The sequence below is a fragment of the Haliotis rufescens genome, unplaced genomic scaffold (genome assembly GCF_023055435.1).
Source record: "Haliotis rufescens isolate VD_foot unplaced genomic scaffold, xgHalRufe1.0.p SCAF_31, whole genome shotgun sequence".
In the NCBI taxonomy this organism is placed as follows: Eukaryota; Metazoa; Mollusca; class Gastropoda; order Lepetellida; family Haliotidae; genus Haliotis; species Haliotis rufescens.
The window spans coordinates 974,329-990,735 of record NW_025964013.1 but is presented as its reverse complement, the minus strand read 5'-3'; the positions used below and the strand labels follow the sequence as shown (position 1 = coordinate 990,735).

At 42.9% G+C, this 16,407-nt stretch overlaps 1 protein-coding gene across 4 annotated transcripts in view; it reads left to right on the top strand.

Moving 5' to 3' along the window:
- Window positions 1–16,205, top strand: part of LOC124136804 — a 37,151-nt gene extending 20,946 nt beyond the window's left edge. For all 4 annotated transcript variants that reach the window (XM_048380510.1, XM_048380508.1, XM_048380507.1 and 1 more), the window contains 8 exons: window positions 2,923–3,106; window positions 4,304–4,394; window positions 6,304–6,508; window positions 7,258–7,454; window positions 9,953–10,131; window positions 10,714–10,892; window positions 13,002–13,089; window positions 13,754–16,205. In XM_048380510.1, the coding sequence (XP_048236467.1) occupies window positions 2,923–3,106; window positions 4,304–4,394; window positions 6,304–6,508; window positions 7,258–7,454; window positions 9,953–10,131; window positions 10,714–10,892; window positions 13,002–13,089; window positions 13,754–13,992 (1,362 nt within the window). In that variant the 3' untranslated portion in view covers window positions 13,993–16,205. The remainder of the gene's footprint in view (window positions 1–2,922; window positions 3,107–4,303; window positions 4,395–6,303; window positions 6,509–7,257; window positions 7,455–9,952; window positions 10,132–10,713; window positions 10,893–13,001; window positions 13,090–13,753) is intronic.
- The last annotated feature ends 202 nt before the right edge of the window (window positions 16,206–16,407 follow it).

Here is a 16,407-nt window from a genome sequence, read left to right as displayed (position 1 = left end):
GTCTAGAGATGAAAGGTTACCCAATAGTTCTTCATTGCATTGTGATGTTGTGATGTAGTAGACCTCTAGGAGATGGTCACGTGATGTCACAGTGTTACTGTCAGCAAGGAGTAGGGACATGTCACAGTGTTACTGTCAGCAAGGAGTAGTGGTAATTCAGTGTAGTATTGTGTCCTTGTACAGACATGTCACAGTGTTACTGTCAGCAAGGAGTAGTTGTAATTCAGTGTAATATTGTGTCCTTGTATGGACATGTCACAGTGTTACTGTCAGCAAGGAGTAGTTGTAATTCAGTGTAATATTGTGTCCTTGTATGGACATGTCACAGTGTTACTGTCAGCAAGGAGTAGTTGTAATTCAGTGTAATATTGTGTCCTTGTATGGACATGTCACAGTGTTACTGTCAGCAAGGAGTAGTTGTAATTCAGTGTAGTATTGTGTCCTTGTATGGACATGTCACAGTGTTACTGTCAGCAAGGAGTAGTTGTAATTCAGTGTAATATTGTGTCCTTGTATGGACATGTCACAGTGTTACTGTCAGCAAGGAGTAGTTGAAATTCAGTGTATATTGTGTCCTTGTATGGACATGTCACAGTGTTACTGTCAGCAAGGAGTAGTTGTAATTCAGTGTAATATTGTGTCCTTGTATGGACATGTCACAGTGTTACTGTCAGCAAGGAGTAGTTGTAATTCAGTGTAGTATTGTGTCCTTGTATGGACATGTCACAGTGTTACTGTCAGCAAGGAGTAGTTGTAATTCAGTGTATATTGTGTCCTTGTATGGACATGTCACAGTGTTACTGTCAGCAAGGAGTAGTTGAAATTCAGTGTAATATTGTGTCCTTGTATGGACATGTCACAGTGTTACTGTCAGCAAGGAGTAGTTGTAATTCAGTGTAATATTGTGTCCTTGTATGGACATGTCACAGTGTTACTGTCAGCAAGGAGTAGTTGTAATTCAGTGTAGTATTGTGTCCTTGTATGGACATGTCACAGTGTTACTGTCAGCAAGGAGTAGTTGTAATTCAGTGTATATTGTGTCCTTGTATGGACATGTCACAGTGTTACTGTCAGCAAGGAGTAGTTGTAATTCAGTGTAATATTGTGTCCTTGTATGGACATGTCACAGTCTTACTGTCAGCAAGGAGTAGTTGTAATTCAGTGTATATTGTGTCCTTGTACGGACATGTCACAGTGTTACTGTCAGCAAGGAGTAGTTGTAATTCAGTGTAATATTGTGTCCTTGTATGGACATGTCACAGTGTTACTGTCAGCAAGGAGTAGTTGAAATTCAGTGTAGTATTGTGTCCTTGTATGGACATGTCACAGTGTTACTGTCAGCAAGGAGTAGTTGTAATTCAGTGTAATATTGTGTCCTTGTATGGACATGTCACAGTGTTACTGTCAGCAAGGAGTAGTTGTAATTTTAGTGTATATTGTGTCCTTGTACGGACATGTCACAGTGTAACTGTCAGCAAGGAGTAGTTGTAATTCAGTGTAATATTGCGTCCTTGTACGGACATGTCACAGTGTTACTGTCAGCAAGGAGTAGTTGAAATTCAGTGTAGTATTGTGTCCTTGTATGGACATGTCACAGTCTTACTGTCAGCAAGGAGTAGTTGTAATTCAGTGTAGTATTGTGTCTTTGTATGGACATGTCACAGTGTTACTGTCAGCAAGGAGTAGTTGAAATTCAGTGTATATTGTGTCCTTGTATGGACATGTCACAGTGTTACTGTCAGCAAGGAGTAGTTGTAATTCAGTGTATATTGTGTCCTTGTATGGACATGTCACAGTGTTACTGTCAGCAAGGAGTAGTTGAAATTCAGTGTATATTGTGTCCTTGTATGGACATGTCACAGTGTTACTGTCAGCAAGGAGTAGTTGTAATTCAGTGTAATATTGTGTCCTTGTATGGACATGTCACAGTGTTACTGTCAGCAAGGAGTAGTTGTAATTCAGTGTAATATTGTGTCCTTGTACGGACATGTCACAGTGTTACTGTAAGCAAGGAGTAGTTGTAATTCAGTGTAATATTGTGTCCTTGTATGGACATGTCACAGTGTTACTGTCAGCAAGGAGTAGTTGAAATTCAGTGTAATATTGTGTCCTTCTATGGACATGTCACAGTGTTACTGTCAGCAAGGAGTAGTTGTAATTCAGTGTAGTATTGTGTCCTTGTACGGACATGTCACAGTGTTACTGTCAGCAAGGAGTAGTTGTAATTCAGTGTAATATTGTGTCCTTGTATGGACATGTCACAGTGTTACTGTCAGCAAGGAGTAGTTGAAATTTAGTGTAGTATTGTGTCCTTGTATGGACATGGGCCTACTGGCATGTAGGACTGGCTATCGATACAGATCATAGAGATCTATAATTGTTAGATAAATATCGATCAATTATCAATAAATATTGGAGAAGTAACTTTGAACAAATCTGCAACAAAAAGTCCGAAAGAAAACAACATGTTTCACTCCACTGGTGAGTGGTGGAACATTTATGCATGAATTACATTTATGGCATGTGAACTTTGAGGTGTGTTGATTTGATATCTCTAAACAATACATTTGAAACAATGCAAATGAAGACGAGGATGACATGCAGCCCTAAGAGGCTGATCTCCATGTGTCTAAAGTAGAGATGATAGAATAGATACATCTATGCAATTATTATTTTTTGCTGATCATTTGTATAAATGGTAACCTGTGTCGCAGGAAATGTTGAAGTGTTGCTGAAGCTTGAGTGGTTCTGCTGTTATATCGTGGCACACTATTGACTGTTGTGTCAGGTTTGAAGCTGTGAAGCCCTATCTACGATGTTGCTATGAGTGGCATAAACCCCTACTCACTCACCCCGGACAATGAGGTGCACATTCTTCCCAGTAGATGGCTCTGACTTGCTTGAATGGCTGTTATGTTGCAGCTGGCACTGGATGCTTCAGACCCCGACATGGACGGCATGGCGACCACCACCTTCATCAATGGGCCGGAGCCACAGCCACTAGACACTAATCCCAGGCCGGTCATGGGGACCACCATCTCCTTCAGCGAGCCGAACCCACCGCGACTGGACACCAAACCCAGGCCGCCTCCATATGCATCCATAGGTAAGATGGTGGTGAGGAAGCCGAGTGGTAAAAGTATTCGCTTTTCAACCCAAGGCCAGGGTTCGATTCCTCACACAAACTGTTTGAAGCGGAATCCTCACATGATATTGCTGGAATATTGCTGAAAATTGTTAAGCAGCACTCTCCCACTCCGATGGGTTAGAGACGAGCTTCTGGTCCAGACTATGGTTTGACTCAGAGAACTCTAAGTGCATGAGTGGCCCAGTTGTCCAAGATTTCAGCTCCTGGTCCAGACTTTAGTTTGACTCAGACTAATCTAGGAGCACGGTTTGCCAGGTGTTCTAATACAATGCACCATACTGTGAGAATTTGGGATCTTAGGTACCAGGATAAAGATGTGGTCACAAACCCAATATTTGCCCTGCTTAGGTGATGTGTTGTGTGCATATGGTGGGTTGCATCCTTAGTGTAGCCTGTAAACCCCCCACACACACATGCAGAGATTGAGCTGTATCCCTGGTTGGTCTACCTCTGTCACTCTGCTGGCTGGTGTGATGGCCTGATGGTGTGATGGCCTGATGGTGTGATGGCCTGATGGTGTGATGGTGTGATGGTGTGATGGCCTGATTGTGTGATGGCCTGATGGTGTGATGGCGTGATGGGGTTGATGGTGTGATGGCCTGATGATGTGATGGCCTGATGGTGTGATGGCGTAATGGTTTGATGGGCCTGATGGTGTGATGGGCCTGATGGCCTGATGGGGTTGATGGCCTCTTGGTGTGATGGGCTTGATGGCGTGATGGGCTTGATGGCCTGATGACATGATGGCGTGATGATGTGATGGCCTGATGGTGTGATGGCCTAATGGTGTGATAGCCTGATGGGGTTGATGGTGTGATGGTGTGATGGCATGATGAGTGATCTTGTGATTACCTGATGGCCTGATAGTGTGATGGCCTGATGGTGTGATGGCCTGATGGTGTGATGGCCTGATGGTGTGATGGCGTGATGGTGTGATGGTGTGATGGCATGATGAGTGATCTTGTGATTACATGATGGCGTGATGATGTGATGACCTGATGGTGTGATGGCCTGATGGTGTGATGGCCTGATGGTGTGGTGGCCTGATGGTGTGATGGGGTGATGGCGTGATGAGTGATTACGTGATGGTGTGATGGCCTGATGGTGTGATGGCCTGATGGCGTGAATAAATTAGACAATATTGTTATTCTGCAGAAGATAATCCAAACTACCATGCACCCGCTGAGCTGGGTGACATTGAGCTGCATGACATGGAGCGGACCGGGCCCCCACCAGAGGACGAAGTGTAAGTTCTAGAATGAGAAACTGAAGTTGTCCATGTTGAACTGCTGATTTTGTTTGTTTGTTTGTTTGTTAGTTGTTTAACGCCGCACTCAGCAATTTTCCAGCTATATGACGGTGGTCTGTAAATAATTGAGTCTGGACAAGAGAATCCAGTGATTGATGTCATGAGCATTGAACCACGCAATTGTGATTGATGACATGCATCAACCAGGCCAGCAAGTCTGACCACCCAATCCCATTAGTTGCTTCTTATGACAAGCACAGTCGCCTTTTACGGAAAGCATAAAAATTGTACATGTACTGGACTCTGCTGGTTGATGTGTTCAATGTATGGTTGATTTGTTCAATATATCCCCATGTTGCTGTGTTCTAGGGACGCGTATGAGTGTATGAGACTGCTGGTTGATATGTTCAATGTATGGTTGATTTGTTCAATATATCCCCCATGTTGCTGTGTTCTAGGGAGGCGTATGAGTGTATGAGACTGCTGGTTGATATATTCAATATATTCCCCATGTTGCTGTGTTCTAGGGAGGCGTATGAGTGTATGAGACTGCTGGTTGATATGTTCAATATGTTCCCATGTTGCTGTGTTCTAGGGAGGCGTATGAGTGTATGAGACTGCTGGTTGATATGTTCAATATGTTCCCATGTTGCTGTGTTCTAGGGAGGCGTATGAGTGTATGAGACTGCTGGTTGATATGTTCAATATGTTCCCATGTTGCTGTGCTCTAGGGAGGCGTATGAGTGTATGAGACTGCTGGTTGATATGTTCAATATGTTCCCATGTTGCTGTGTTCTAGGGAGGCGTATGAGTGTATGAGACTGCTGGTTGATATGTTCAATATGTTCCCATGTTGCTGTGTTCTAGGGAGGCGTATGAGTGTATGAGACTGCTGGTTGATATGTTCAATATGTTCCCATGTTGCTGTGTTCTAGGGAGGCATATGAGACTGCTGGTTGATATGTTCCCATGTTGCTGTGTTCTAGGGAGGCGTATGAGTGTATGAGACTGCTGGTTGATATGTTCAATATATCCCCCATGTTGCTGTGTTCTAGGGAGGCGTATGAGTGTACGAGACTGCTGGTTGATATAATCAATATATCCCCCATGTTGCTGTGTTCTAGGGAGGTGTATGAGACTGCTGGTTGATATGTTCAATATATTCCCCATGCTGCTGTGTTCTAGGGAGGCTTATGAGTGTATGAGACTGCTGGTTGATATGTTCAATATGTTCCCATGTTGCTGTGTTCTAGGGAGGCGTATGAGTGTATGAGACTGCTGGTTGATATGTTCAATATGTTCCCATGTTGCTGTGTTCTAGGGAGGCATATGAGACTGCTGGTTGATATGTTCCCATGTTGCTGTGTTCTAGGGAGGCGTATGAGTGTATGAGACTGCTGGTTGATATGTTCAATATATCCCCCATGTTGCTGTGTTCTAGGGAGGCGTATGAGTGTACGAGACTGCTGGTTGATATAATCAATATATCCCCCATGTTGCTGTGTTCTAGGGAGGTGTATGAGACTGCTGGTTGATATGTTCAATATGTTCCCATGTTGCTGTGTTCTAGGGAGGCGTATGAGTGTATGAGACTGCTGGTTGATATGTTCAATATATCCCCCATGTTGCTGTGTTCTAGGGAGGCGTATGAGTGTACGAGACTGCTGGTTGATATAATCAATATATCCCCCATGTTGCTGTGTTCTAGGGAGGTGTATGAGACTGCTGGTTGATATGTTCAATATATTCCCCATGCTGCTGTGTTCTAGGGAGGCGTATGAGTGTATGAGACTGCTGGTTGATATATTCAATATGTTTCCATGTTGCTGTGTTCTAGGGAGGCGTATTAGTGTATGAGACTGCTGGTTGATATGTTCAATATATTCCCCATGTTGCTGTGTTCTAGGGAGGCGTATGAGTGTACAAGACTCTGCTGGTTGAACTGTGTGGGCACAGTGGTCGTCCGCTTCTACCAACAGCTGTGCACTGCCCACTCCACCTTCTCCCGTACCAAGAGGATTCTGGGAATTATTGCTCTTGTCATCATTGCATGTCTTGTCGTATTTTGTGGCATTTTCTCCTCAAGCTTTGAATACATTAATTATTACCACGTAAGTAGCAGTGTACCGATGTATGTATCTCCTCACTGAAACAGGTTTTAAGTTCTGACTGTTTGTGTCTGGAATAACTGTTTCACACAGCACGCACGCACACCTACACGCACACCTACACGCACACCTACACGCACAGGCACAAACACACCTACGCACGCACGCACACATGCACATGCATGCTCATGCACACACGAATGCACACCCACACGCACGCATACGCGCAAGCACATGCATACACACACACGCACACAGAGACACACACTATATAGGTGCTATAATCTTCGAGGTGAAATTAAACCCATTTCACCTCACCTTCAATATTACATCACTCACTCTCAGTTGAACTTAAACATAATAATTCATTTTGAAAGGATTGTTTTTGTTTTATAGTTTTGGTGTACCTTCATGTACTTGGTTTCCAAACCTTAGGATCTTTGTCATTACTCCTGTGCCTGTAACGGCTCCGAGTTTCTTTAGCTACATTTGTGTTAATTACACTACAGAAGTTTAGCCGCTTCACACAATAACTGCTTTTCAGTAAAAAAACATTTCTTCAAAAATATATGTGTAATTCTTCATCGATTGGTGGTGTAAGCTCAAGACCCAGGTTTTCATCCCCAGGAGGGTACTAAGTGTTAGGCCCATATCTGGTCACTGGAATATTGCTCTGAGCGGCTATAAACTCTCACTTTCTTGTTTATCGTAATTGAAGCGTTTGACTGCAACATTAATGATTGACCATGCAGGTCGCGTTGCGCCAGAGTCGTTTGACGGGGTCTGTTGACCGGAACAGGGTGCTGTACCCAGGCTGCTATGTCCTCGGCCCCGACGTTGATCTCATCTACTTCAGCAGCACAGCTCACACTATCTCCGCCAAAGTGTCGGTGTTCACCAAGGACAAGATGATCATCGATGTGGACCTCTCACTTCAATACTTCCTGAGGTAGGCAGCTGTGTTTCATAGTTCTTTAAGACCGCCTCTGTGGTCTAGTGGTAGAGCATCCGCCCGGAGAGCGGAAGGTCCGGGGTTTGATCCCCGGCTGCGTCATACCAAAAGACGTTAAAAGATGCTACTTGTTGTTACCCTGTCTGATGCTCGGCATTAAGGGGCTAAAACAAGGACTGGTCAGCTCGGAGTCAGTATACTGTGTCTGAGTGGGGTATTCGTGTTAAACTGCGGCATGGTATCTCAGTGAGCTAGCACTATAAATAGGCATCAGTCCGGACTCGTACAAGCAGCCACACACACACACACACACGTGCATGCACATCGCTATATAAGTGCGATAATCTTGGACGCGATGTTAAACCCAATTTACCTCACCTCATGGTTCTTTACACTTGTTATATTATATGTGGGGTTGTGGAGCCTACTGGCTTGGGAAATGAAATCAAGTTGGGATGTCCTTTGTATCGTATCCTGACTTTGTGATTTGCCCCAGCCTAGCAGCCTAGTGGTTCAGCCCACACATTTTATATTTCGTTTCACGGGCCTGCTGTCCCTACTGAAAAGCAGCTGAAAAAAATTAAATTGAACATAAAATATTTATTTTGATTATGTCTCCCTCTAATATAGACAATATAAAATGAATACCATGTCTACATCACTATCAGTGATTCCAGAAGCCAGCTGCAGTTTTAACTCCACGTCAGAATAACTTTCATATAAGTAAATAAATGATTGACATAGCTGGTTTTTTTTATTCATATGATATTCCTTGTGTGGAAAAGCTGGAATAAATCTGTGAAAAGTAAAATGATAAAAGTGTCCTAAAGCTGGTGTCAGCATGGGTACAATGTGTGAAGCCCATTCATCCAGTGCCACAGGGGGAGGGCTTTTGCTTCGCTAAGTCCAAAATCATTTTGGGAAAAAGGTTGCTCTGTTGAGATTTCATTTTGCCCGGTTTTCTTACGAGGGAACAACGGGCAGTCACGGGGAGCGTCTCACAAATATAACAGAAGCTCGTTTTTGGCGACTGGTATATATATATTGAAGGCATATAAATAGTTTATTCCAAATTGATGAGGCAATCCTCATCAGGAAAACTGAACAAGTGTTTGTTGGTCCATCTGAGGTTGGGCTTTCAGGAGTGTTGAGGTTTCTGCACTGGCAGTGTCACTCCACTCCCCCTTCTTGTAGCTTGATGACATCTTCCATGCACTGGCAGTGTCACTCCACTCCCCCTTCTTGGAGCTTGATGACATCTTCCATGCACTGGCAGTGTCACTCCACTCCCCCTTCTTGTAGCTTGATGACATCTTCCATGCACTGGCAGTGTCACTCCACTCCCCCTTCTTGTAGCTTGATGACATCTTCCATGCACTGGCAGTGTCACTCCACTCCCCCTTCTTGGAGCTTGATGACATCTTCCATGCACTGGCAGTGTCACTCCACTCCCCCTTCTTGGAGCTTGATGACATCTTCCATGCACTGGCAGTGTCACTCCACCCCCCCTTGTAGCTTGATGACATCTTCCATGCACTGGCAGTGTCACTCCTCTCCCCCTTCTTGTAGCTTGATGACATCTTCCATGTACTGGCAGTGTCACTCCACTCCCCCTTCTTGTAGCTTGATGACATCTTCCATGTAGTGTGAAGTGTGCAGTGGTCATTTCAGAAACTGGAAAAGTGTGGCCCACTGACTCCTACCTTTCTGAGAATTAGGGAAATTTGCTGAAACCAGGGGACCCACAAATGTTTTGAAATACAGACATAACACTTAGAGAATGTTACTTTTTTTTGTTATCCATCAGGAACTCAACTTGTCAGTGTCTCTTTATGTATTTAATTTTTTTTTTAACATTTCACATTTTATTTATTCACTTTTTAAAGAGAGTTCATTCTTCCAGTCTGTGTTAAAGAAGTTCACTTTCTTCAGTTCTTTCAACAGCCATGTTCAGGAAAACAATTTTAAGCTCACGTCAGTACACCAGTTGCACTATATATATATTATACCAGCCAATCAAATCATGCTACGCCGCAACGGTCAATTCATTCAGAAGTTATCGCTAAACATGCTAAACCTATGGTAACTAAGGCTAACTGAAGAATTTTGAGGTTACAACAAATGATTGTTTTATTCCAAATGTTAAAATGTGTTTACTTCCAAATTTGACAAAGATTGATGAAGCTGAGTGTGTTAGTCAAAGGTGCAATCTAAACATATTATAGTATTTGGACATGTAGGCGCGGTGATATATATCTTTTGCTCCATATGTTTATTTTGTGTGTAAAAGTCCCCATGTCCGCATTCTGAAATGAACATTGAGTGTGACCTTGGCCTATTAAAAAAAGTTTATTAAATGTAATTATTATCTGAATTGATATTCTAGTACACTTTTTCCACACTTCAAACACATTTTGAAAGTCCTTTCTAGAGTTGAATGCATAATTTTGTATTATTATGGTAACAATGGTAACTGAATGTTTAACTGATTGCAGACCCAACGAAGTGGGCAAGGTCCATGCCATGTTCGGCAAAGATTACCACTCGGTGTTCGAGAGCCTAGTGTTCAACACTATCAAGAATGAGGGCACGAAACACCCCTTGGCCATGTACCGCAAGAGCAGGCCCGAGATGGAGAGGGACTTCCACCACAAGGTTCGAGAGAGACTCGGCGGTAAGGGGCACACCTTTCTATTCTGTACCATGCTGGAGGGCACGGGTGGCCCAGTCGTCTAAGGCGCCGCAATTCGCTGTGCAGATTTGTGTCTCTTGGGCACGCCAGAAACCTATGATTGTGGGTTCTAATTCTGGTTCGCACCGATTATGGTTCTAGGTTTGTCAGCACCTTACCCATGCTGGTGGGTTTCACCAAAGTGGTAAGCGTCTAAGACCTGCTTTCCTCCAACATTAAGCTGACACATCATGATATAACTGGAATACTGTTTAAAGCGGTGTTAAACCCAACTCACACCCGTGCTATTCCCCAAACCTCCCCTCCCCTGTCTGTGCTGGGGTAGATCTGTATTTTCTTTCAAGTGTGCCACAGAGCAATAATAAAGATGGTCAGCGGTACCATTTGGAAGTCGCATTAATGTTTTATCGCATTTTAGATCCAATTACTATTTTAACAAAGCAATTTCAACAAGGAATTTTGACTCCTGCAGCATGTACTCTTTAACCAGTGCATTGAAGGTGAGACTCAGTGTAGGGGAGCTGCCTTCGGGTTATTGATGTCAGGCTATGTGCAACACTGCAGGCACCTGCTGTCCCAGTTGTTGTCCCAACGAGTGCAGTAACAAGACAGTGTGTGCGGTGTGTGAGCCGGCGGGGACGTGCGATGCCGGGTATCATGCGGACGTGGAATACTTCCAGATGGGAAAGATCAGCATCCCCAATGAGGTTTTCGAGCGGTTGATGAGGCAGACCATTCTTCAGGTTCGTACCAGACTAGGAAGGAGAGAGGGAGGGACAGAGACAGAGAGGGAGGGACAGATACGGGGAGGGGCTGATAGAAGGATGGAGGGACAGTTGGAGAGTAGGACGGATGGAGAGAGGGATGGACAGATAGAGAGAGCAAGGAGAGATGGAGAGAGTGAGTGAGTGAATGAGTATGGTTTTATGCCGCTTTTAGCAATATTCCACCAATATCACGGCGGGGGACACCAGAAATGGGCTTCACACATTGTACCCATGTCGGGAATCGAACCCGGGTCTTCGGCGTGACGAGCGAACGCTTTAACCACTGGGCTACCCGACCGCCCCTAAAGAGAGGGACAGGGACAGTTTGAGGTAGGAGGGTGGGAGGGACAGATGGAGTGAGGACGAAAGGAGGGAGTGATGGACTGATTGAGGGAGGGAGGGAGGGACAGATGGAGGGAGGGACAAATGGGGACAGGGATGGTGTTACACTGTAAACGAGGTCAGCCTGGAATGTGGGGCATCTAGTGTAGGTAGCAAATTTGGAAATATGTCATGAACTTTAAGCATCTTTTGACTACAAGCCTCATGATATATAATGTTATTGTGAAGAAGTCAGTGGTTAGTGAGTTGTCTGTGTCACTTGTGGGAGGTACAAGATTTTACAGCTGAATGGTTGTGTACAGCATTGGGAGTGATGTTATCAAGAGTTGACCAATTACTTATTTTGGTAAAAAATTGTTTTTGTGTAACCTAAGGATCTATTTCTTGACCGCAAGCAGCAATAAAACATTTTACAGTTTTTATAACGAGGTTGGGGTCCTGGAGATATGATCTTTCTGTGCTCACTTCCTTGAATGCCACCAAGTAAACAGCTGTAGGCGTGTGTTGGCCATGTCAGTTTCCTCAGTCAGTTTCCTGGCTGGCTTTAATGTGACATTTTGTCGTGTCCGTGTATGTCATGTTGATGCTGTGATTGTCGTCCAGATTGAGACATTTTGTCGTGTCCGTGTATGTCATGTCTTTGCTGTGATTGTCGTTCAGATTGAGACATTTTGTCGTGTCCGTGTATGTCATGTCTTTGCTGTGATTGTCGTTCAGATTGAGACATTTTGTCGTGTCCGTGTATGTCATGTTGATGCTGTGATTGTTGTCCAGATTGAGACATTTTGTCGTGTCCGTGTATGTCATGTCTTTGCTGTGATTGTCGTTCAGATTGAGACATTTTGTCGTGTCCGTGTATGTCATGTTGATGCTGTGATTGTTGTCCAGATTGAGACATTTTGTCGTGTCCGTGTATGTCATGTCTTTGCTGTGATTGTCGTTCAGATTGAGACATTTTGTCGTGTCCGTGTATGTCATGTCTTTGCTGTGATTGTTGTCCAGATTGAGACATTTTGTCGTGTCCGTGTATGTCATGTCGATGCTGTGATTGTCGTTCAGATTGAGACATTTTGTCGTGTCCGTGTATGTCATGTCTTTGCTGTGATTGTCGTTCAGATTGAGACATTTTGTCGTGTCCGTGTATGTCATGTCTTTGCTGTGATTGTCGTTCAGATTGAGACATTTTGTCGTGTCCATGTATGTCATGTTGATGCTGTGATTGTTGTCCAGATTGAGACATTTTGTCGTGTCCGTGTATGTCATGTCTTTGCTGTGATTGTCGTTCAGATTGAGACATTTTGTCGTGTCCGTGTATGTCATGTTGATGCTGTGATTGTTGTCCAGATTGAGACATTTTGTCGTGTCCGTGTATGTCATGTCGATGCTGTGATTGTTGTCCAGATTGAGACATTTTGTTGTGTCCGTGTATGTCATGTCGATGCTGTGATTGTCGTTCAGATTGAGACATTTTGTCGTGTCCGTGTATGTCATGTCGATGCTGTGATTGTCGTTCAGATTGAGACATTTTGTCGTGTCCGTGTATGTCATGTTGATGCTGTGATTGTCGTCCAGATTGAGACATTTTGTCGTGTCCGTGTATGTCATGTTGATGCTGTGATTGTCGTTCAGATTGAGACATTTTGTCGTGTCCGTGTATGTCATGTCGATGCTGTGATTGTCGTTCAGATTGAGACATTTTGTCGTGTCCGTGTATGTCATGTTGATGCTGTGATTGTCGTTCAGATTGAGAGTGAGCGAGAGGTGTTCTACCAGCAGCATTCACTGGAGGTGAAGGAGACCTTGAGGCTCACCGAGCAGATCTCCAACCAAGGTACAGTGCAGTACAGTAAACATTCGCTGTGTCAGAGAGATATATCACAAACATATCACTGTGTCTGATAGATATCATACCAGACCACAAACTGTGGCTACTTCTAGCAAGTGTCAGGCTAAAAAAAATAATAGTCTTGGTTCTCAGGCACAGCCAGCATCATCAAGTCTGCCACATGTTTCGGTTTTATTTCCATTTTCGAAAAAAGATTAAAAATTCTGCTACTTTAAAACAATGCTATCCAATAAAGCATGCAGTTACTTACTTTAAATGCACACTGCTTTACTGTGCATCTCGTGTGAAGGTCATGGCAGCAATAGGAGTTTGCCTGTTTATGAAGGGAGGCCCTTTCCCAGGTTGATGGTACACAACTGTATATTTGGTTCCATACTTGTTTGAACAAGTGAAAAAAAACCACACCGCCTGCCCACTCTATATAAGTCATTGCCTGAAAACCAATTCTTTTATATTTTTTTTAAGCCTTATGTAGAGGTGATCCTAAGTGTTCCACAGGGAAACATGTATCACAGGGTCTGTTGTAATCTGTTGTAATCTGGTAATCTTAGTAATATCATGCTTAACAAATTGTGTAGCCACTTAGATAGAAAAAAATGTAATCAATGTACTTTGGTGCAAAGAATTTGAAACTTGGTTTTGATTTCAGCGGCAGAGACCCGAGCCAATGCGACGGCATATGGGAAGACGCTGGGCTTGATTGCTGTGTCGGATAAAGAGAAGGTCATACAGACTTCGTACATCAAGGCGCTGAAGGGCCTGTACGGCAGACTCAATGTGGTCCAGGAGGACCACAAGCTGTTGCTCATGATGATGCTTGCCTATGAAGATATCAAGGACAATCTGTATACTTCTATCAACGCATCTTCCTTATTTCTCAATACGTGAGTGAGAGTTGGCGCCTATGAAGATATCAAGGACAATCTGTATACTTCTATCAACGCATCTTCCTTATTTCTCAATACGTGAGTGAGAGTTGGCGCCTATGAAGATATCAAGGACAATCTGTATACTTCTATCAACGCATCTTCCTTATTTCTCAATACGTGAGTGAGAGTTGGCGCCTATGAAGATATCAAGGACAATCTGTATACTTCTATCAACGCATCTTCCTTTTTTCTCAATACCTGAGTGAGAGTTGGCACCTATGAAGATATCAAGGACAATCTGTATACTTCTATCAACGCATCTTCCTTTTTTCTCAATACCTGAGTGAGAGTTGGCGCCTATGAAGATATCAAGGACAATCTGTATACTTCTCTCAATGCATCCTCTTTATAATCAATGTGATATTGGATCTAAAGAATGGATTCCTTTGTTAGCTCCACTGTTTGTACATGTAATGAGATTATATTCCTGAGACATAATGGTTACAGTTACTGCTCCACATCCTGCGACTGGACCAAGGGACACAAGTCTGTCTGAACACAATTGTCCTATTTCCCCAGTATGTCATCAGTTCACCATGGATTCTTGGTATGTCCATACCATGCTAGTGTATTTCATCAGTTCACCATGGATTCTTGGTTTGTCCATACCATGCTAGTGTTTTTCATCAGTTCACCATGGATTCTTGGTTTGTCCATACCATGCCAGTGTATGTCATCAGTTCACCATGGAGTCTTGGTTTGTCCATACCATGCCAGTGTATTTCATCAGTTCACCATGGAGTCTTGGTTTGTCCATACCATGCTAGTCTATTTCATCAGTTCACCATGGAGTCTTGGTTTGTCCATACCATGCTAGTGTATGTCATCAGTTCACCATGGAGTCTTGGTTTGTCCATACCATGCTAGTGTATTTCATCAGTTCACCATGGAGTGAGTCTTGGTTTGTCCGTACCAAGCTAGTCTATTTCATCAGAGCAGTAAACATCCCAAACCTGCATCACTTTGGACAACACAGTCGTATATAGAAAAGGGCCAAAATTCCAAGCTCTCTATTCTCACAAAACTTAATATCTTTTTATATTTCTATGTATTTTCTGCATGAAATGTAATGACATACATCCTTTGAATATTGTAGTGACCGCAACATTTTGTAACCTTTAATTGTTTAAGTATTATTTGATATAAAAGAAAGTACTATCTATGAATATTAGCTTCTCTGGTGATGCAGAGGTCAAATTGTCTGTTTCAGTCAGAGGGGGGATTATTGTGATTTGACAACCTCTGACCAATCAGAATTGAGTAATTTCCAGTTTCATAAGAGGGTGCTGGAATATTGCTGAATGTGACTTTAAACAACAAACAAATAATAGAAGATGTATCAACTGTATTTTTTATGACCATCTTGGACAAAACTGAAGTATTGCCAAGTACTTGTAGTCTCTTACTTTTGGAATACTCCAAGATGCTGTCACAAATGTTCAGTCATGAAAAATATGAATAGGATAAAATATTTTCGTAATTTAATTTCCACACGTGAAAGTAAAATGCTGGACACTTTGGGTGTTCTGAGAACTATACAACACTGACAAACAACTTGCCAGTCTGCCCACAGAGGTGGTATGAGCACCTTGATCATACCTCCATGTCAGAATGATGAGATCTGATTGGTCCACGTGATCTTGATAAAATACTGGGTTACCCGCCTTGGAGGGGAATAAATTTCTCAACAGGGAAATAAATCTCTTATACCCCACCATAAGCAATACAGGCTGCATGTGGATTTCTACGAGGCAGAATAAATCCCTTATACCCCGCTTCAAAGTAAAAAGACGCATGCTCTTTCCGAGTCAATGGAAGTCACATGACAAAGTGCCAGCGTATTTCAGCTCAATCGAACAATTTTCTATCAATTTTACATTTGTTTGAATTATTTTAAATGTAATATTAAAACATGTCGGTAAGATAAATTTGTTGAAGCAGGATTGCCCAGGGTACATGGGGTTTTATGCATCCCTCCAACTTGTGGTTTCAAACGCACGGGATGCATAAAACCCCATGTACCCTGAGTGATCCAGCTACAACTGATAAACCAACCTGTGTTATCTGGAGTTGAGGTTGGCTTTGAATGCATGATTAACACAATTTTCATATTTTGTTGTATTCATATTCTGTTTTAGGAGAATGTAAATAAAGTACATTTGGTTCTATGTTTGTCTGAGTCTTGTTGTCATGTTATCAAGGTCAACATTGAGAAGGGACAGTACAGTTGTAAACTACATTTTTAAACCCTGAAGAACGACATTAAGAATAGTATTAATTTTATGCAATGCTTGCCAGGCAGCAAAACCACAAGCACTGTCTGGAGATGTCTGCTTGACAACTAGTAACATGACTCTACCAAGTAATCTGTGAT